Source organism: Trichomycterus rosablanca, chromosome 4 (assembly GCF_030014385.1).
Source record: "Trichomycterus rosablanca isolate fTriRos1 chromosome 4, fTriRos1.hap1, whole genome shotgun sequence".
Classification (NCBI taxonomy): Eukaryota; Metazoa; Chordata; class Actinopteri; order Siluriformes; family Trichomycteridae; genus Trichomycterus; species Trichomycterus rosablanca.
Window position 1 is genome coordinate 41,139,299 of NC_085991.1, and position 23,526 is coordinate 41,162,824.

A 23,526-nucleotide genomic window follows, 5' to 3' on the forward strand; every position below is an offset into this window, starting at 1 on the left:
TATGCAGTGTAAAGTCAAATGCACAAATGCAAGGAAAATGTGATTGCAGTGATTTGCAGATGTGTTTTGACTGGGCATATTGAAACCGTATAAATGCATAATATTTAATATTTTATTCACAAATTTTAATGTATGTAATGGCTGCAACACGTTCCAAAAATTGAGAAAGGGGGGAAACGTTTACCACTCTACTGCCTACATTTCCCATAGTGCATCTGTCTACACTAGCGTAAATGACGTTGGGCGTGTATGGATTTTCCGAATTAGATGACTAGAAGATTAAAATACCCTATAATGACAAGTAATGTTTATAGATTCGGTCGTTAATTTAGTATTTTATTACTGTTAAAAGAGTTTTAAGTGATTTTTGATTAAAACAAATAACCTCAATTACTATTGGTTGCTGTATTTTTTTGAAAATGTTTTAATCCCGCCCCTAACAGTGGCATTTCAGATAGACGCTGATTGGTCGGCCGGCAGCAGTTCTTGTCCAATTAGAAAGCGTGTGCAGAATTCAGATGCAGGCTTGTAAATGTGCGGTGTTGTTGCAGCGCTTTCAGCTCGATTGTTTTCGTCTGATGTTTATTAGTATTAATGTTCTTATGTACAGACTGATCGCTCTCTTCTAGATAAAGCAGATTATCCATTACAAGGTAAAATCTTTATTTACTTATGTGTGTGAGTTTTAATAAGAATAGACTTTCTTTGTGCCAGGAGGTGAAGTCATGTTGCTACATTGTATATAATCCATACTGATTATATTGTATAGTTTATTTCAGTACATGGAATCACTTAAATCTAACATTAGCTGTGTAATATATTTATTTTTTTGTATAACTTATCAAACAAACGAGCCAGTAATCAGACAGATCGGTCTTGTTATAACTAGTTTTGCTTAGTCAGGCATGGTTTAATTCACAAATACAATAAGAAAATGGTATAACATTGTACCACCCTTTATACATCCATGTAACACATGCAATACTTTGTATCTCTTCACAAGATTTGGTCTAATCCTTTAAAATATGAGCCTTTGTATTTTCAAAAATAAATAAAAAACATACAAATAAGCCATTTTACCTTCCCAACAAATAATAAAGCCATTCCCTGCATTGAGACATAGTACATTTGTATCAAGTGCTCAAACTAGTGATGTTTACTAGTAACTAGTAACCAAGTGCTGTTTTTAGTCATGTCAAAATTTGTACAGTTGATACTGTATTTATCATCCTGATTAAAATTAACACAAATATAATGTAAAAACACTGAAAAAAGTGGATCCTTACAATTTCTCAGAAGCCTGAGCTGCAACACAAGTTTAAAAGTGAAACAGTGAGGAAAATCTAGCTAAACACAGATACATGTGGAGCTTTCAGAGTAGGGCTGAAACGATTCCTCGAGTAATTCGATTACTAAAAATCATCGATTCAAATTTTTTGCATCGAGGAATCGTTTATCCCATACACCGATACAAAGCTCACGGTGTTCCGCACGGACTTTCACTTTAACAACGCGATTACGAGGTTCGCGGCAATTTAAAATGGGATGTTAATAAAAGTACATCTAATATGCATTACAACAGGATTGATTTTGACGGGGCGCTGTGTCTTTAAATATCCGTAAGTTTGGGTTTACGTGTGCGCGAGTGTATCAGCTTCACTGTAATGCGAACAGAACTGAGCGTGACTGACGTTTTGAGTTTTTAACCAGACACGAACTTCTGAATTGTTTATTTACTAAAGTCAGGTGTAAAGCTGGTTAAGTTTAACAATCTAGGCTCTAAATCGCGGTACTAAACAGAAATACAAGAACATGAACGATGCGGGGGGGTCACACCTGAAGCTTCACTAACTAAACTGCACAAGCAACAAGGATTGTTTATAAAGTTTAACACATCCAGAACTGAAGCAGTCAGGACCACATTTGTGATTTTAAAAAGAATATCCAACAATAACAAAGGACTGAAAAACAAATGAGGTGATTAGACTCAAAACAAAAAAGTGTAAAGTTTAAAAACCTGCACATTTTGTTCACATTTGTTTTTGTTTTTTTGCATGTTTGTTTAACTAGTAAAATAATGTTGATGCTTTTGCTCTGCCTACTTCTAATTTTCTGATTGTAACATCTAAACATTAACAGCTTATTAGAACTGTACAATTTACTGCTTTTAATAAAGAGTGGGCAGTTGTAGCCTAGTGGTTAAGGTACTGGACTAGTAATCAGAAGGTTGCTGGCAGCCAGGTTGCTGCTGTTGGGCTCTTGAGCAAGGCCCTTAACCCTAAATTGACTGTATACTGTAACTGTATTGTAAATTGCTTTGGATAAAGGCGTCTGCTAAATGCTGAAAATGTAAATGTAAATAAAGAGATAAAATTAATATTGAGCAGAATTAAGTTCACCTTATTGGTCTGGCCCTCCACAACCTTGGAAAATTTAATTGCCCACCCCTGGTTTATTATGTGTATTATGTATTATATGTTTATTATGTATATATTTCTCTTTAAACTGTCCTCTATGCAAGTAATAAAAATATATAGTTTGTTTCAAGAGACATGTCGTATTTAATCTTATATGTATTTATTTTTGCTCTTTATTAAAGCAAAAGTATTTTTTTAATCGATTACTCGATTAATCGCTGTAATAATCGATAGAATACTCGATTACAAAAAGAATCGATAGTTGCAGCCCTATTTCAGAGTGAATCTGACTTATCTGGTTATTTCACACAAATGCAGATTCGTCTTATGTGCATACTTTGATGGCGTATTACCGCACAGATACATGTGGTGCTTTATTGAAATTCCAGATAACCAGCATTTGGTAATCAGACAGTTTTTCTTATGACTTGTCTGGGCAGTGATAGCTCAGAGCTTAAGGTTTTTTTTAAGACTTGTCCTGTATTTAGGGGTCGCCACAGTGGATCACAGTGAATCACATACCATAGTTGGGACAGTTTACACCAGATGCCCTTCCTGATGCAACCCTGGCACATTTCTGTAAGTCGCTCTGGATAAGAGTGTCTGCTAAATGCCGAAAATGTAAATGTATTTGGGCTTGGGATCAGCACTGGGTGCACACTGACAAGTGCACCTCCCAAATTGGCAAAGCCATTGCGCATCCCAATGGCTTTGCTTTTTTGGCCACCCAACCCCCTTGCTTGGACATAAGTCAACCATGTATGTGCAGATGCCCAAATGGCTGGTAGAACCGCTGATATTCGAACCCTGGGTCTCAGTGGTAGTGGGCTAGCATGATTCACCACTGTGTCACCCGAGCACCCTAGTGGTTACATTTACATTTTTGGCATTTAGCAGACGGCTTTGTCCAAAGCGACTTACATTACAGTTACAGTACAGTCTGAGCAATTGAGGGTTAAGGGCCTTGCTCAAGGGCCCAACAGCAGCAACCTGGCGACCCTCTGGTTACTAGTCCAGTACCTTAACCACTAGGCTACGGCTTGCCCACAAGGCTAAGGTACTAGACTATTTTTTGGATGATTGCTGATTCAAGCCACACAACTGCCAAGCTGCCACTGTTTGACCTTTGAGCAACTCACCTGGTTCTCAATTGCTTGTATTGCTTGTATTGCATTTTGTTGAAATTGCAAGTAGCTTTGAATAAAAGTGGTGGGTCCATAAATATAAATATTCCCCAGTTTTGTTTTAATAAGTGGATAAATACATGTCTTATGGTTGGGTCAAAGTTGTCATGTATTTATTCGAACTAACTGGTGGGCAGTTGTAGCCTAGCGGTTAAGGTACCGGACTAAATCAGAAGGTTGCTGGTTCAAGCCCCACCACTGTCAGGTTGCCACTGTTGGACCCTTGAGCAATGCCCTTAGCCCTCAGTTACTTAGAATATATACTGTAAGGTTCTTTGGATAAAAGCGTCTCCTAAATGCTGTAAATGTAACTAACTGGGTTCTCATGGTTCGAGTCACTGGCAATTCAATCCATTTTGCAATTTACATTGCTGGGGGGCATTGCTCCTTTACACATAATATCAGTTTTACACAGACAATCTACTGTACTTTTCAGCATGTTTTAGGGAGGTGTGTCGGTAGTGAGTAACTATGTCTTTTTAATAATTACATAGTGCATGTTATTACAGTTTTAAATTAGACATTTCATTAATCTTAATTATTTAATTGCCCAACTAAGTAAACAAATGCAAAATCAGTTCTTCACATACCCGCCTATTGGAATAAACATGTTCTCTCGACCAGTTAAACAAGTCACTAAGTTAGCAGTTAAAACACACCATTATCTTAGGAAAATGTTCATGTCTTGTTTATGTGTGGGCTGATTACATCTGATATTTAGACTGATTACAGTATCAACCAAAGATATAAAAGAGGATGCCTTTTTCAAGAGGAAAGAAGCCAATTGTGAGCAGGATCCCAAAGCTGCACACAAAAAGCTTAGAAAATCAGGTAAGTTATTTGCCACCACATATCTGGCAGAAACCAAAGAGTCTTAATTGCCTGTAAAATGAATATACACGTTTTATCTGGTTATATTTTCTTTATTTTAACCAACTTTAATCTTTCCTGCTACAGGAGGATGGCCCGCAGTCCAAGCGGTCATCGTCTCCTCCTCAGGGAGCCCCCAGGAAGAGAACGGCCTTTATCGACATCACCAATGTAAGTCTGACATCCGATGGTGAGGGTGCTTACGCAGGCGTGCATTTTCTTTGTCTGCTCAAATAGGCTGTGTCTCAGTGTTTTCTGGCTCTGCAAGTCAGTGCTGATGAAGCGAGGCGAGTAAGTGCTGAGTTAGGATTGTTCTTGGTTAAGCCGGGTGTGTGTCTTCTATTGCTTTTGGTCACCCGTTTCGATCCATATTCCATCACTAAATGCAATAAGACAGTACATCTGTTGCTTTCCTTTTATAATTCACAATAGGAGCATACCTTTATTTATACTTATTCATTCACCTGTGGTGGACTCTCCCTTGGTGAACCTTAGGGGCTGTTTGCAAATGCTAATGATCACAATAGACCAATTCATTACGGTCTGACACCTTTTCTAGGTTTTGCTGTGTCCGATTGTTATGCTGAGCCTCCTCTAGTAATTGCCTGTGGATTGAGTGTTGTTAACTCACACCTATTTTATGTTTCAGGCTCACAAGATTGAACTTAGCAACCCGATCAAGAAGAAAGATCCAGTCAAGAAGGCGCTAAAGAAGACCTCTGTGGCTGCCAAGAACACGACCAACCTAAAAAAGTAGTTTTTTTTATCACAATCCTACACAATGGTACAGTGCTATAGAGAATCTCTTTTTCATGCCACCCTAATCCCTGTGTACTCAAGTAAAGAAACAAATTGACCCACCGTTTTGTACTTTTTAAACACAGAATTTATTATTCAGCCTTGATTATAGCCATAGCAGCTGCCATGGCATTAAGAATTAAACAGTCACACACCATGTCTCGGCAGTGTATCTGAAGTGTATATAATTACCACACTAACTAGTGTCAACATTTATCTCTACTGAGAAATGTACAGAACCCATTTTCTTTTTTGTTTAATCTCATTGTTGAATTATTATTGTCAAATTTACCCTGGTCAGAGTTACAGTGGGTCCAGTGTCACTTGGAAACACTGGATGCAATGAACACCTTCTGAGCAGAGGCTAGTCCAATCACACCACAACTTACTTATTCATCTTTAGGGATAATTTGGATTAGCCAGTTCACCTTTTGCATGTTACAGGTGAATGGCAGATATTAAAAATGAACTTGGAGGAGGAAACCCATAATGGCACTGGAAAAACTATTGTAGCCTAGAGTTTAAGGTACTGGACTAGTAATCAGAAGGTAGCTGGTTCAAGACCCACCACTGCAAGGTTGTCAATATTGGGCAAAAAAATAAGACTGGGGTAAGATGGGTAACGAAAGGTATGGGGGTGTACTGTATGAGCATTCATAAGGAACACATTTCCTGTTTAGTTTTAATTGTTACCCAATTAGTTATCGCCTCCATGTGATTACAAAAGCTGATAATCGTGCAGTCTGTACTAGTCACATGGCAATGTGATTCAGTCTGCATCACCGCTTCCCTTCAAAAAAGTAGTCCCATATCCATTTTGCCCAAATAATCAGACCTGCCATGACCCTGACCAGGATAAAGCGGTGCTAAAAACAGACAATGGGTGATTGAATAAATGTGAACATGGCTGCCCAGTCCTTGTACATTAGTATTAATGCTATATGAAATGTTTAAATTTTTCCTGTGCTTGTTGGTAGTATCAGTATCATGCAAACAACGCAGCCTGGATGCATCTGGTGTGGATTAACTTTTGATTTCATATGGGATGCTGTGGAAGCAATCCCTGACACATCTGATGTGAATTTTGGGTTGAAGCTTGGGGTTATTTGCAAATAAATGATCTCAAGTCTTTTACAACAATGAATGTTTGACAGAATGTTTGTCTGCTCTTAGACTTTACTTGAGCTCATTTAAACTAAAATTAAACCTGGTAATTCACTGTGTGTACAGGTCGGTCTCTGTCAGTTCAGAGGGTCCATCTAAAGAGCTGCTGAAAGATGAATCCCTGGTAAACAAACCTGAGGAGCCCCTTCCTAAAGCTCCAATCCCTTCACACCTACTAACTCCACAGGTAAGTCCACAAATATATATTTTTTATATAAACAAAAAAAATAAATGTCTTAATGAATTCATTCAGTTTGTTTGACAAAGTTATATAGGAGAATGTCTTATGCTTTGTTTACACTACACAATTTTTGCCCTGACTTTCGCTCGCTGACTGGTCGCCGACTGGACTAGACGTGCTGCTCTGAGTTTGAAACTCGGCTCTCAATCACTGTGTGAACTGTTCAACGACTCGATCCAAGTGGCACGCCAGACTCGAGAAAAATATCTAGCATGTTAAATATCTGGATCAGCCGGGCGACTGGTAATGAGTGCGGTGTCAAACTACAGCCAATGAGGACGCAAGATATGGGGTGAGGGGAAACCCGGGGGAGGAGTGTAAAAATGTGGGACTGGCATAATATAGTTTATATCAGAGTACATGGGTGGACGTCGCGGTGGCTAAGTGGGTAGCACTGTCGCCTCACAGCAAGAAGGTCCTGGGTTCGATCCCCAGGCGGGGCGGTCCGGGTCCTTTCTGTGCGGAGTTTGCATGTTCTCCCCGTGTCCGCGTGGGTTTCCTTCGGGTGCTCCGGTTTCCTCCCACAGTCCAAAGACATGCAAGTGAGGTGAATTGGAGACACTAAATTGTCCATGACTGTGTTCGATATAACCTTGTGAACTGATGAACCTTGTGTAATGAGTAACTACCGTTCCTGCCATGAACGGTGTAAAACACGACATTAAAATTCTAATAAACAAACAAACAAACAGAGTACATGGGCACACACACATTTTATAGTATTTCTGACCTAATTGTCCACGCCAAACCATAATACCAACGTTGCATTGCAAAAAATATTTATTAACCTCCAACTCACTACAGTACAGACAGCCCATGCTGGTCCTTTTCGTGACAAAACATAGTTTGGGAGACCAGATTGACTCTCCTGCAATTCCTCCTGATGGTAGATGGTGTAGTGTGAAACCCCCTATCGCTAATCAGTTGTGTAGTGTGAAAACCACAATGATTTAAAAGACTCCACAGTGCAAGAGATCCAGTTGTGTAGTGTGAACAGAAGTGAAATAACAAGTCTGATTTGATAGTGTTTGACATTAACTTGAACTGGTGAATCCTGTGTAACCTGTAACTATCTGTCCTGTCATGAATGGAACCAAAGTGTAAAATGATGTTAAATGTCATGGTTCTCTATATACATCTGTAACATCTGTATTTGTATGTATTTATCTTCAGATCCCTCCGGAGTTCGACATTGACAGTGATGCTTCAACTGACTACACTCAGACACCAGAATATGCAAAAGACATTTTTGATTACCTGAAGAAAAGAGAGGTGAGAGATTTTGGTCATTTTACTTGCATTGTATTCGGTCACATAAAAGTGTCTTCTTAATAATGTAAATAGAATAAAAAGTATTAGGTCTGGAATTGCTTTAGAATTAAGAGCATAGTTTATAATAGTTTATTATAGTTACAAATAGTATTTATTTCTTTAAAGCTGTCTCTAGATATTGATTGGCTTTTTTAAGTAAGGGCCCTAAAAGAAGGCAAATAGTATTTGCTTAAAAAAATAAAATGTCTATCGCCCAGGTGGCGCAGCGGGATTTTCCGCTACCACACCAGCACCGAGTTTCTGAACTTCTCGGTTGGAAACTCTGTGTTGCCACCGGTCGGTTGGGCGCTATCGGGCGGGCATGATTGGCAGTGCCTGCAGCAGATACTAAATGGCCACTGTATCTGCAGGGTGCAGGTCGGACTATGTGTGGGTGGGTGAGTCTTGTGGACACCTGTGCAGAATGCAGGAGCAAGAAGAGGAGAGCTGTACACGTGTCGGAAGAGGCGTGTACAAGCGACGTGCTCTCCTTGGATGCAATCTGGTATCTCTCAGCAGCGGAAGACAAAATTGAGTGTGCTAAATCGGGAGGTAAATGGGGAGAAAATGCATTAAAAAAATTTAAATAAATAAAAAGTCAGCTATTACTTTTAACTTGTTCTGCTGTAGTCTCCACCACAGTGACAGATCTCATAAAGCAATTACCTGTTCAGTCTCGTGAGGGCAATAAAAACAGCTGATCCAATAAATTCATGAGCACTATGTAAACTTATTCAATTTGATGATAATGGGCTACATGAAACTGTTGGTCTTTAAATGCAATGGGGTATATACTTCAGGAAGTGTGCTTTCTTAGGCAATAAAATTATGTCTCTAATTCAATTCATTGTTGTATTTAGGAGAGCTTTGTATTACATGACTACATGGAGAATCAGACAAACCTGAACCCATCCATGAGAGCTATACTAGTGGACTGGCTTGTAGAGGTGCAGGTAAGTGTGTGTGTGTGTGTGTGTTTGTGTTTATATGTATCGAGTACACTGGTCAGAATAGATAAATCAGATGGCTAAACCTAATTCCTCCTCCCATTTTCCTGTAGGAGAACTTTGAATTGAATCATGAGACGCTGTACCTGGCAGTAAAAATGACCGATCATTATCTGGCAGTGGCTAAAGCTAGCAGAGAGTCCCTCCAGCTTATTGGATCCACGGCCATGCTGCTTGCCTGCAAGTTTGAGGTGAGCAAGTTTGATTTTTCAAACACTTTCAGACACTTCAGCTTACTGTTATGCTTATGTCTAATATTCCAAACTAGTATTTAGGACTAATAGTAGTATGGGGAAAACCTGTAGCCACAGGAGACTCCAATAAATATCACACCAATTATGTTCGAACAAATATTTTGACTAAAAGGATTATGTGGTGGAGCTTTTGTGACATGGGTGAAGTCTCCAGCTGATTTATTACACAATTTTTAAGCTGGATTTTTACTAGAGATGTACCGATCAGGGTTTTTGGCACCGATTTCGATCTCCGATCTCCTTTCAGGGCGATCGGCCGATAGCCGATTTTCGATGGGGGGGGGCAACATGCCCACACACACACACACACACGCAGGTTTAATGTTATCCAGTTCAGTCTGAAAAAAAAAAAATTTAAAAGAGCCTCACAGTGAAGATAAACCGGAGACAAACGCAACAGCGCGCGTGTGTGTGTTTGTGCCTTTAAGAGATGATCTGTTTAGTGTCGCTAAGTGAATAAGTTCTTCTTCTCGGTTATCTCTCCGTGTTTACTGTTATTAATTAAATGTCGTGGTTTTAAATAAACACCAGATACTACAGAACATTCTGTGTGACTCTCTTACATTAAAAAGCTTAATTTAAAAGCTTAATTAAACTGCTATTACCACAGATCTGTAACCGACCGTCAGACTCGTTCCGTCTAAAAGTTTTCTGATGATCCTATAAGTTCAGCAGATGATCCTAAACTAACGAATTTGGTAATGAATAAACTTTTGCCTCTGATTGGCTCTGTAACGTCTTCTGTTCTCATCTAAATCACAAGCAAGAACCGCTCACGATTTACTAAAGTGAACCAGGAGTTTATATAACGTGCTGATAGAATCGACTCAGATGTGACCGGGTTGAATTATCTTTTTAAAGTAAATATTACAATCAGCAAAATTACATCGTATGTATGATGCACAACGTTAATGATGTTATTTTAGGTCATGAAGAGCTTTCACGATGGTTTCTGTACGATTGTTGATGAATGGTGATGTGATGGTCGGTGCTTTGTAGCTCAAAGTCTGGATCAATCCACTGAGCTGTTAACTTAACATGGTCTTTATATATCACATGATCGGATCGGCTACTTTTAGGAAATATCGATAGCATATTTTGATTAAAAATCGTCCGATACCGATTCATAGCCGATCGATCATCCCATCTCTAATTTTTACAGCACATATTCCATGCTCCTAGTACTAGTGCTTAAGCCAGACAATATTAGCTGTTGTTGGCAGCAGTGAGTAGCCTCAGACATGGCCAGCTGTGTGTTGAGCACTTTGCCAGGCTGGTACTCCAGTTGATAGTGGGCTAATGCAGTGGTTCTCAACCTGGGGTACATGTGAACCCAGACAGGGGTCCTGTTGTGTTTTACTGAGAAGAGTAATAATAATAATAATCATGTGATGGGATGGAAAATCAATAGGCTATAAGCATACGGGACATCTCTTGTGGTGTCTTCTTATAGCTTTTGTTGGGTCTTTGAGAATAGACAAATATTAGTTTCGTCCATCTCAAATGCGCTAAGCTTAGCAGATGGGCACTAAAGATTCTGACTCAGTTGTTGATGTGGATCCTGCTGAAGTAGACCCAGATGAGGAAGCTCCCACCTCCAGTTACACAAGCTGTGCTAGTACTAGCAGTTAATCCACTACATTAAGGGATTGTTATGGGATGAAAGCAACATCTATTGTATGCCTATGTAAAACAAGGCTAATAAATGTATAAAAACAAAAGAAGGCGACACGGTAGCTCAGTGGGTAGCACTGTCGCCACACAGCAAGAAGGTCCTGGGTTCGATTCCCAGGTGGAGCGGTCCGAGTCCATTCTGTGTGGAATTTGCATGTTCTCCCTGTGTCTGTGAGGGTTTCCTCCCAGTCCAAAGACATGCGAGTGAGGCGAATTGGAGATACTAAATTGTCCATGACAATTAGGTTCTTTTGAGGCACAGCACAGACTACAGAGAGATGATCACGTGTGTAGAGAAGCACACTTTTCCATTGACTATGGACTATGGAAACAGAAATGTATATTAACATATACTAACATAATTGCTGTTTGATTGCTAGGACCACCTCATATTGCATATTGCACCTCATATTGCATATTGCACCTCATATTTCATATGCCACTTAAATGAATAATGCTCAATCGCTAAACACAAACCTTAAATTTGGAATTTCACAGCAAATTGCATATTACACAGGAAACGGCTCATTTCACTGTCCGTGATGCACAGGCCTTAATTATAACCAATATCAAGGTGCTCCCAGAAAAATGTTTTGAACATGGAGGGTCTAAGAGTTTGTTTGTTTGTTTGTTTTATTAGGATTTTAACGTCATGTTTTACACTTTGGTTACCTTCATGACAGGAACGGTAGTTACTCGTTACACAAGATTCATCAGTTCACAAGGTTATATCGAACACAGTCATGGACAATTAAGTGTCTCCAATTCATCTCACTTGCATGTCGTTGGACTGTGGGAGGAAACCGGGGCACCCGGAGGAAACCCACGCGGACACGGGGAGAACATGCAAACTCCACACAGAAAGGACCCGGACTGTCCCAGCTGGGGATCGAACCCAGGACCTTCTTGCTGTGAGGCGACAGTGCTACCCACTTGCCCACCGTGCCGCCCTGGGTCTAATAGAAAAAAGGTTGAGAACTGCTGCTTTAGCATATTAATATTTCTAGAATCAAACGCTGCAATAAGTCTCCACAGGTCTGGTGTATAAGATAAAGCGTGTTCACAGGTTTTAAATAAATATGTTCGAATACAACAGTCGGTAACATGACAAACGACAAATATTTCTGTTTCCAATCATTGATGTGTCCTTTTTTCAGGAGCGACTCCCACCTTGCGTTGATGACTTTCTATATATCTGTGATGATGCATACAAACGCTCTCAGCTCATCACCATGGAAGAGAACATCCTGCAGGCGCTCAACTTTGAAATCAACATTCCCGTTCCATATCGCTTCCTACGCCGCTACGCCAAGGTGAGTAGAGAAACCTCAGGGTGAGATGTGGCTCCGAATGAACGCATTCTAGCTGCATGTTTGTGCCCTCTGGGTTCTGTGACTGTCAGGGTGGAAACGTGTGCTGTTTAAAGTATCTGATAAATATGGAGTAAATATGGTGATGTGTTGCACACCCGGGTCTGTTTAGAGGACCTTCAGTCAGCCTTTCCTGAAGGTGTCCTGTGCACAGGAAATTCTAAAGGGACACTTAAAGTAAGTGAACTGAATAAAGAGCTTATTAGTGGGACAAAGCAATGTCTTTTTACTGTGAAGGCTGGCACATTCATTTTGGTGTGAAAGCAAGGTGTAGGTGTATGCAAGTATGTAGGTGCAGACAAATTAGACACATTTATTCGTTTTGAATAGACAGAGCTGTTTGATTTAATTGCAGGGCTTATTTGTCTTCATTCTCAAGGTCATTTTGCCTACAATTTTTAAAATTTTAAAAAGCCTCCCTGTTTTTGTGGGCGAAGATTTATTATTCTCTTGTTGCTGAGTAACTTGAGTCTCAGACATCTTTTTTGTTGGTGGAGAAAAAGACGCAGGAAAACTTATGTCTTACTAACATGGATTACTAAAGCTGCTTCTCTGATTGTATGTTGAAGTGTTGTTTTAAAACTTTGCCATTCATTAGTGTGTCCAGTCCAATTATTCGTTTTGAGTAGACAGGGCCATAACATTAAAACCACCTCCTTGTTTCTTTCCTCACTGTCCATTTTATCAGCTTCACTTACCATGTAGGAGCACTTTGTAGTTCTACAATTACTGACTGTTGTCTATCTGTTTTTCTACATACCTTTTTAGCCTGCTTTCATCCTGTTCTTTAATGGTCAGGACCCCCACAGGACCACCACAGAGCAGGTATTAATTAGGTGGTGGATCATTCTCAGCACTGCAGTGACACTGACATGATGGTGGTGTGTTAGTGTGTGTTGTGCTGGTATGAGTGGATCAGAAACAGCAGCGCTGCTGGAGTTTTTAAATACCGTGTCCACTCACTGTCCACTCTATTAGACACTCTTACCTAGTTTGAAGACCCCACCCACTTGGTCATTTCCCCAACCCAGTAGACAAAGGTGGCCAATATGTTCATGGTGCCAGCCGACCAGTAGCAGAGCCAAGATTTGATCTAGTGTGCTAGCAGAATATAACACTGTGTGTTTTAGTAACTTTTTTTGAAGATCCCTCTTGCATTACATTACATATGCTAGTCAGTCTGGCTAACTAGCTTTTTTTACTCACTTGAGTACAGTACAACAAAATTATTTTTTCACCTAGCCCAGCTTGTTTGGTCAGAGCGCAGGGTCAGCCTTTGTACGGCATCCCTGGAGCAGACAGGGTTAAGGGCCTTGCTCAAGGGCCCAACAGTGGCGGCATAGCAGAGTCTGGATTCGAACTGACTGATAGCCCAAACCTCTGCCCACTAGGCTACCACTGCCCCAGGCATACCACTTGGCATCCAGTAGTCCAGTTCTACTCAGCCAGAACAAAACATAAAATACTGACAGGACAGAATGATTTATGAATCGAAATCGAACGGTTCACTAGTAGTTGAATTATCTTTTTATGACCAAGTAGCTCCTGGATTCATTCTTGTTTCCTAAATGACCAAAATAATAACAGCTTATGTGCTTCCTCTGAGAAATAACAGTTCATGCGTAACGTGTAGCAGGACTGCAGGTGAAAATAAACAGAATGAGTTTTATGTGCTGAACACACAACACAATCTTCCAGGGCGAACGATATATTGTGCAGTAATGATTAGCTGTAATGTGTATGCTAATTAGCACGGATAGACGTATATTGCACAAGTCACCCTGCAGATGTATTTGATTGATTATTGTTGCTGTTTATTGAACTAGAATGAGAAACTACAGCTGATTTTTTTTTCTTTTTTTTTTCTGAAAAAATACTGCTGTAATCTCACACACACAGATTGAACTCTACAGTGTGTAACATAATCCAGCTCAGTGGTTTTATGCATGCAATAAAACCCATGCTCCACATATTCTGCTAATGAGAGAATATTTGACAATCTCCTGCTGCCATCAAACGGAAAACATTAAAATCCTGAGTGCATTGATTAGTTTTAGAGCTGCAAAAGTCAAAAGGTTAGTATTATCCCTATCCTCGGCTCTTTTGTACTGTTGTAGAGGGTAATTATTACACTTCACCACATGTTGGTCTGTACAAAATGATATAACAATATTATTTAAATTAATGGTGGTCGGGCACCCAGAATCTCAGCTATGCTACCGGTTGGCTGAGCGCCCCCTATTGGGCACAAACCACTAATGTCTGATTGGTGGGAAAAGATTTGTTAAAACAGGGGGCGGGTCTTCGCTGTGTGAGGTTGTGACCCTGGTTAGTAGTCAGAGGTGCCTGTACAGAAGTGGAGGAACACTGAGATAGATTAGTGTGCGACTCTGTGTGTCAAACTAGCCTTACGTGCGAATAAGAAGGGGTCGGTGTCAAGCAAATTTACCCTCCTCCGATGCAGGGTCTTTAACAGTGGAGGACAAATTTGGGAGAAAGGGGGGCAGGGCAGGTGGATGCAAAAAAAGCCAATAAAATTGAGGTTGTGTATTTATGGTAATAACTATGGTTTGGATATCCAAGCATGGTTGTATTTAATATTTAATTTCTTTATGTATTTAATCTAGTATTTACATAAAGCTCATGCTGTATGAAGTTTCCGATTAACTTTCACCATAAAATACTATTTAAGCAGCAAGTCATAACAACTATATTTGTTCTATTTTTAGTATTCCTTAGGTCTTTTATACTGGGTAGGGCGGCACGGTGGCTCAGTGGGTAGCACTGTTACCTCACAGCAAGAAGGTCCTGAATTCAATCCCCAGGTGGGGCGGTCTGGGCCCTTTCTGTGTGGAGTTTGCATGTTCCCCGTGTCTGCGTAGGTTTCTTCCGGGAGCTCCGGTTTCCTCCCACAATCCAAAGACATGCAAGTGAGGTGAATTAGAGATACAAAATTGTCCATGACTGTGTTTGATATTATACTTGTTAACTGATGAATCTTGTGTAATGAGTAATTACCTGTCCTGTCATGAATGTAACCAAAGTGTGTAAAAGATGACGTTAAAATCCTAATAAATAAATGTCATACTGGGTAAATGTAGTATTTCGATGCTATAGAACGCTAGTGACCGGTTTTAATGTGAATCTAAATGCAAACTGGACAGGCCAGTTGTTTTCTTCAGGTCGTAACAGCGGTGTGAGGGAGTTTTTCTAATGCACCCTTTTCTCACCCATCCCTACTGGGCAGCTTTTCAAAAAGTCGTTCCGCTCTGTTTATTACAATCAATCCCACTCACTGAGGATGAAGAATCTGGTGCATTTGTGGGGGTTTTAGTGTTTTGGTGTGTGTTTGCCTCTTAGTAGGAATGTACTGTGAGAGCTTGAAACTTGTTTTAGAAAGGGCTGTTATGAAAGAGTGTATATTGTGATGGGCAGTATGACTGCAATACTAAACATACTGCAATACTGAGACATGTTCACACAATCAAGCCTGTCCGTTGTAGCTGGCAGTTTAAGAAGTACAATGTTAGGCCGCTCAGGTGGCGCAGCGGTGAAAACACACGCTGGAACCTGAGCTGGGTTCGTATCGAATCTCAGCTCTGCTTGTCGGCTAGGCTGAGCGGCCACATGAACAAAAAAAAGAGTGCTGTCAGGGTGTGTCTCTCCGTACACAACGCTGAGTTGCACTGCACTCGTCAAGTGTAGGTGATAAGATGCGTCCCGCATGCTGCCCACGTGTCGGAGGGGGCGTGGGTTAGCTTCGTTCTCCTCAATCAGAGTGGGGATCGGCATTGGTGGAGAGGAAAGCATGGCACAATTGGACATACTAAAAGGGAGAAAAGGGGGAGAAAATGCATGAACAATATATATATATATATATACAGTGTATCACAAAAGTGAGTACACCCCTCACATTTCTGCAAATATTTTATTATATCTTTTCATGGGACAACACTATAGACATGACACTTGGATATAACTTAGAGTAGTCAGTGTACAACTTGTATAGCAGTGTAGATTTACTGTCTTCTGAAAATAACTCAACACACAGCCATTAATGTCTAAATAGCTGCCAACATAAGTGAGTACACCCCACAGTGAACATGTCCAAATTGTGCCCAAAGTGTCAATATTTTGTGTGACCACCATTATTATCCAGCACTGCCTTAACCCTCCTGGGCATGGAATTCACCAGAGCTGCACAGGTTGCTACTGGAATCCTCTTCCACTCCTCCATGATGACATCACGGAGCTGGTGGATGTTAGACACCTTGAACTCCGACACCTTGAACTCCTCCACCTTCCACTTGAGGATGCGCCACAGGTGCTCAATTGGGTTTAGTCCATCACCTTTACCTTCAGCTTCCTCAGCAAGGCAGTTGTCATCTTGGAGGTTGTGTTTGGGGTCGTTATCCTGTTGGAAAACTGCCATGAGGCCCAGTTTTCGAAGGGAGGGGATCATGCTCTGTTTCAGAATGTCACAGTACATGTTGGAATTCATGTTTCCCTCAATGAACTGCAGCTCCCCAGTGCCAGCAACACTCATGCAGCCCAAGACTATGATGCTACCACCACCATGCTTGACTGTAGGCAAGATACAGTTGTCTTGGTACTCCTCACCAGGGCGCCGCCACACATGCTGGACACCATCTGAGCCAAACAAGTTTATCTTGGTCTCATCAGACCACAGGGCATTCCAGTAATCCATGTTCTTGGACTGCTTGTCTTCAGCAAACTGCAGGCTTTCTTGTGCGTCAGCTTCCTTCTGGGATGACGACCATGCAGACCGAGTTGATGCAGTGTGCGGCGTATGGTCTGAGCACTGACAGGCTGAACTTCCACGTCTTCAACCTCTGCAGCAATGCTGGCAGCACTCATGTGTCTATTTTTTAAAGCCAACCTCTGGATATGACGCCGAACACGTGGACTCAACTTCTTTGGTCGACCCTGGCGAAGCCTGTTCCGAGTGGAACCTGTCCTGGAAAACCGCTGTATGACCTTGGCCACCATGCTGTAGCTCAGTTTCAGGGTGTTAGCAATCTTCTTATAGCCCAGGCCATCTTTGTGGAGAGCAACAATTCTATTTCTCACATCCTCAGAGAGTTCTTTGCCATGAGGTGCCATGTTGAATATCCAGTGGCCAGTATGAGAGAATTGTACCCAAAAAACCAAATTTAACAGCCCTGCTCCCCATTTACACCTGGGACCTTGACACATGACACCAGGGAGGGACAACGACACATTTGGGCACAATTTGGACATGTTCACTGTGGGGTGTACTCACTTATGTTGCCAGCTATTTAGACATTAATGGCTGTGTGTTGAGTTATTTTCAGAAGACAGTAAATCTGCACTGCTATACAAGCTGTACACTGACTACTCTAAGTTATATCCAAGTTTCATGTCTATAGTGTTGTCCCATGAAAAGATATAATGAAATTTTTGCAGAAATGTGAGGGGTGTACTCACTTTTGTGATGCACTGTATACGTATATAAAGAAGTACAATGTTAAAACAACATATATCCATGCATCAGTAATTTCTAACCTGTGTATGTTGTGCGTGCAGTGTGTGAACGCCGGGATGGACACGCTGACCATGGCTCGATTCGTCTGTGAGCTCAGTCTGTTGGAGATGCAGTTCGTCCCGGTTCGAGCATCTCTGCTGGCTTCTGCCTGTCTGCTTATTGCCCTGGTAACAAAGGATCTAGGTGGCTGGGTGAGTGAGATTTACATATGTGCACACATCTGTATCAATTTTTAATATTGTTTAAGTCCATGCAAGGAAACTTACTGTATGTATTTAAGTATATAGACCACTGAAGTCGTGTCGGCATTTTGTAGGCCACGCCATGTTGTTATGCCCATATTTGGTAACCCGGGTCTAAGAGAAATTTTTAAAGGGAAATATGAATGGAGATTTCGCAAATTGCCTCTCTCGCATCCTGTAGTCATAAAAAATGTTCCAAAGCTGTTACGTTTTGTTTTATGGAGATTCTTCTGTCTATTATCACTGGATCCTCTGAATTATGAAGTCGTTAAAGAGTCAAAATATGAATATTGCTACATGTAAGCTAATGCTACTGTGCACTGAATTGACGTCACTAAACTGGAAGCCTCTTAATGTTTTCTTTTTTTTTCCTTTTATAAGCCTCTTAAATAACCGCACGAAGCAGCGTGATTCACCGGTGTAACCGTGGGATGATATTCACAAGTTTTGGTTGATATTTTTAGTAGAATTACATTAAAGTAGAAATCGAGGATGGTCGGGTGTTATGCTTTTGGTTGTACTCAACAAACGCGGGCCGCTCTTTCAGTCAATTTGATTGGTGTAGTTTGACGTCTAATTAATGTGCAGCAGCATTAGCTTTCGTGCAGCATTATTAGTATTACGACCCTTTAACAACCTCGTAATTCAGGGGATCCAGTGATGTACAGAAGAAAAATGTACACAGGACAAAACGTATAGGGTTCTGAACATGTTTATTTAGCACAGGATGCGTTAGAGTCGATTTTTTGAAAACCCCGTTCAAATTTCCCATAGGAAATCTGAGTTAGACCCGGGTCTCCAAATATGGGCATAACGAGGACTACAGAATGACGCACGACTTCAGTGGTCTATTTACATTTGTGGAAAGTAGCAGATGCTTCTATCCAAAGTGACTTAAAATTGTTAGTGAATACAATCTGAGCATTTGTGGGTTGAAAGTCTTGCTCAGTGGACCAGTAATGGCAACTTGGCAGCAGTGAGGCTTGAGCCAGCAACCTTCTGATTACTAGCCCAGTACCTTAACCACTAAGCTGCCACTCCCCTAGTACAATCAAGCCTGATTATGAAATGAGCATAGGTCAAATTAAAGCAATAAGCCACGAGAGGCCATACGTTACTGTGATTTTAGCACGGGGATGACGTTTTTGGCACTGTGTATAAACTTACAATAAAGCGTTCTTCCACGACGCAAAATAGTTCGATTAACAGTGTTGCTAGGCAACATGAGGGCGAAAATAACATTAACTTTTGTATTCAGTGGCGTATTAATATGGAATGATGTGAGGTGGTCCTAGGTGTGCGTTTATCGGGGATTTTACAACGGCTTCGAACGCGGCTCAGCCAATCAGATTTTAGGACCGGAACTATCCGTTTTATAATATTCAATTTTCTAGTGTTCAACAGTTTTATTTTTTGGCCTTTTGTACAATCAGACTCGTCAAACATCTGCAATGTAACATCAGCAATAGTATTGTAACAGTAATAGTATTGCAAGGCCCTACCTATATACCTCTAAAAGATGTTGCTGTTCTGCCACATTTGCATTCACAAGTTGCATTAAAATTGTTCGGTAACTTTGTGTTTTGCACTGATTCTCTAAACTTTGTATATATTCTGGTACTTTTAGACCCCGTGCCTGCAGTTCCACTCTGGCTACAGCATAGAGGATTTAGCACCAGTGGCTCGAAAGCTCCAGAACATGTTGAGCAGCCCTGGAGACAGCAAGCTCGCCACCATCCGCAGCAAATACTCTCACAAGTAAGTTTCTTTTACTTTCTAATGGGTATGTTGTGAGGCAGATCGTTCCTACAGTGCATCCTGGTGCCATCACAATGCACATGTGCCCGGCTATCCATGCAATCTTGGAAAATACAGAATTGCTTAGATTTGTTGACTTTCTTCCATTCCTTCAATGTCCAGTTCTGATATCATATCTAACTCTTGAACAAAATATGATCAGACCAAAAGAATAAGGTATCCTGCCATTAATATAACCTCAGTGTAACCATGGCGTTAAAAACCCCAAACAAACAAAGCGCTGTGTATTGTGATACATGCACCTCATAAACACTAATAAAATTATCTAGAGCTGAGCCACAGTAGCTCTTCTGTTGGTCTGTATCAGACGGCATAGCCAAGATGTTCTCTGGCATCAGTGAGTCTTGGCCACCCGACAGTTTTTCAGTTAATTAAATTAGGCTTACAGCAGGGGTGTAACTGACTAATTTATGATACTGATTACAATAGAAAATGTAATATTTTCACTATATAAACCAGTGTCACTGACAAGGTGACTACAAAGACTTATTTTTTGGGTATTTTATGGGTTTAAACACAAGCAATACATTGACATGTACAGTGGTACCTTGAAACTCAACGTCAGTTGGTTCTGGGAGTGGCGTTGAGTTTAAAAGGCGTTGAGTTTCGAGGTATTTTTTCCCCATAAGGTTGTATGGGAAACTTGTTAATATGTTCCATGGTCCCATGGAACTGCATATATTTTTAGACTAATGTAAAATAATGGGGTTGTTTTTTACTCTTCTACGCTGAAAATAACACACATATAGTATAAAAAAACACTGAAATGCAATTAAAAAATCATGCCTTGTGCCCAATGATTACGGATGGAACCCACCATGTCCCTCTCCAGCATAAAGCATTGTTCATACAGGGGTAATTTAAAAGCTGTAGATTGCATTTAGTGGTGTTGTCTTATAATAAAATGAGTTTAAATGTGATAAATTAGCAAGATTGAGGAAATTTTTTTCAAAGTACTACATTAGCCCCTGCGCTTCTGTACAGAACTAAGTAGCAGATTTGGGACACCATGCCCGTCTTGTATAAAAAATTAATTGTACTTTAAAAGAAAAGGATTTCAGCCATAACATTAAAACCACCTCCTTGTTTCTACACTCACTGTCCATTTTATCAGCTTCACTTACCATATAGAAGCACTTTGTAGTTCTACAAGTACTGACTGTAGTCCATCTGTTTCTCTACATGCTTTGTTAGCCCTCCTTCATGCTGTTCTTCAATGATCAGGACCCCCACAGGACCACTACAGAGCAGGTATTATTTGGGTGGTGGATCATTCTCAGCACTGCAGTGACACTGACATGGTGGTGGTGTGTTAGTGTGTGTTGTGCTGGTATGAGTGGATCAGACACAGCAGCACTGCTGAAGTTTTTAAACACCTCACTATCCCTGCTGGACTGAGAATAGTCCACCAACCAAAAATATCCAGCCAACGGCGCCCAGTAGGCAGCGTCCTGTGACCACTGATGAAGATCTTAAAGATGACCAACTCAAACAGCAGCAATAGATGAGCGATCGTCTCTGACTTTACATCGACAAGGTGGACCAACTAGGTAAGAGTGTCTAATAGAGTGGACAGTGAGTGGACACGATATTTAAAAACTCCAGCAGCGCTGCTGTGTCTGATCCACTAATAGCAGCACAATACACACCACCACCATGTCAGTGTCACTGCAGTGCTGAGAATGACCCACCACCTAAATAATACCTGCTCTGTGGTGGTCCTGTGGGGGTCCTGACCATTGAAGAACAGGGTGAAAGCAGGTTAAAAAAAGCATGCAGAGAAATAGATGGACTACAGTCAGTAATTGTAGAACTACAAAGTGGGCTTCTATATGGTAAGTGGAGCTGATAAAATGGACAGTGAGTGTAGAAACAAGAAGGTGGTTTTAATGTTATGGCAGATCAGTGTATGTGTTTTATTTCCTTTATTTTATTTATTTCATTTATGAAATCCTGCTAAGCCCCGTGCAGTTTTTTGGATCTTTTGAGCCATTTGACTAATGCAGCAGTTTATTAATATTTTATTTTCCCTGACGATAGTCGACCAGTCAGTCCACATTTCCCTTCTCATTTCTAATTACCAATTTCTTTTTCTAACAGGGTTTTCTTTGAAGTGGCTATGATGCCTACCGTGAGCACAGAGAAGCTGGAGCTGTTTCTGAAATGACAAAAGAAAACTAAATAAAGTTTAATCTATAAGCCGTGTAAATATTTGTACTAATATTGTATATCCTGCTTTAAAATAAAGTGTGTTCTGTTATATATGTGGCATTTTTAAGCTTAATGCTTACGTTTTAAAAAAAAATAAAGGTTTAAACATCAAAAAAAGATACTCAGTGCTAAAATGCATTCATGTTACAAAAAAAAAAGTTATGCTGTTTTATTGATGTTTCTAGGTCGTTGATTACTGTTTTGTAAGCCTTTATATGTATAATGTTCTTAAGATTCTTAATTGCAACATTGAACCATGTTATTAAAATGTGTAAACTTTGTATTTTTGTGAATATTGCTAAATACATTCCTCAGTATTATACCCACCATGCATCTTGGATGTATTTGTCTGTAATTTTGCTTTTTTTATTTTCAACTCTTGATTGGTTAAAGCTGATAATATATCTTTATGTTAAAATGATTGAACACACTCTAGCACATCGGGGTTGGGATCTCGAATACATCGTATCAGATCCCAGCTCTGCCACATGAATAACGATTGGCCTGTTGTTCAGATAGGGGTGGGTTATTAAAAGCCGGATAGGGACCCTCATAACTAATGCAATTACGACCTCTGCTGGCTAATTGATGGCGCCTGCACAGAGATGGGAAAAGAGTGCTGCCAGGGTGTGTCTCTCCGTACACAGTGCTGATCTGCATTACCACTTGCCTAGTGCAGGTACAAAGATGCATACGGCTGCTGCCCACATGTCAGAGGGGGCGTGTGTTAGCTTCGTTCTCCTCAATCAGAGTGGGGTCGGCATTAGTGGAGAGGAAGCATGATGCAATTGGACTCGCTAAAAGTCGGGAGAAAAAGGGGAGAAAATGCATAAACAAAATACAAAAAAATGATTTGTTTGATTTTTCTGCACAGCTTTAGGTTCTTGGGTTTGATCCCAGCTCATAGTTACTGCCTGTGGTTGTTTATGTTTACAGCATTTAGCGGATACTCTTACCCAGAGCGATGAGAGAAGTGCGTCCAGTAGATCTTTTCCTACTCTGAGGGTAGACAATAGACAAATCTGGTGAAACCCGGTTGTCTTAGTTTAAATTTAAGTGCTTATTAATGACGTTGGTCTTTAATCATCTTTTGGAAATGAACAGGGAGGTTAAGTAATGTTTATTTATGTAGCGTCTTCAAAGACATTGAGTGTCAGCCAAGGTCCTGACCAGTAAAATCGAGACAACAGTAACCACAAAAGAATACACCAATAAGGCGTAACATTATGACCAAATTCCTAATATTGTGTTGGTTCCCTTTTTGCTGCCAAAACAGCCCTGCAACTGTGATGCACTGTTGATTCTGTCACCTTTCTATCAGAACCAGCATTAACTTCTTCAGCAATTTAAGCTACAGTAGTATCTGGGTGTAGAGGGATTGGGATTTCCTGCCATTCTAAAACATTCCTGCCATCAATAACTAATGGGAATACTGACT

The 23,526-nt window shown here is 40.5% G+C and overlaps 1 protein-coding gene across 1 annotated transcript; it reads left to right on the forward strand.

The window, feature by feature from the left end:
- The first annotated feature begins 545 nt into the window (after positions 1–545).
- On the forward strand, positions 546–22,137 carry ccnb3 (cyclin B3). Its single transcript, XM_062993330.1, has 12 exons — positions 546–653; positions 4,323–4,432; positions 4,559–4,642; positions 5,121–5,224; positions 6,500–6,620; positions 7,848–7,946; positions 8,846–8,938; positions 9,046–9,183; positions 12,078–12,233; positions 17,859–18,008; positions 19,687–19,817; positions 21,978–22,137. Exons 2-12 carry the CDS (start codon positions 4,358–4,360, stop codon positions 22,042–22,044), a joined length of 1,218 nt encoding a protein of 405 aa, XP_062849400.1. The 5' UTR covers positions 546–653; positions 4,323–4,357; the 3' UTR covers positions 22,045–22,137.
- Positions 22,138–23,526: the final 1,389 nt, after the last annotated feature.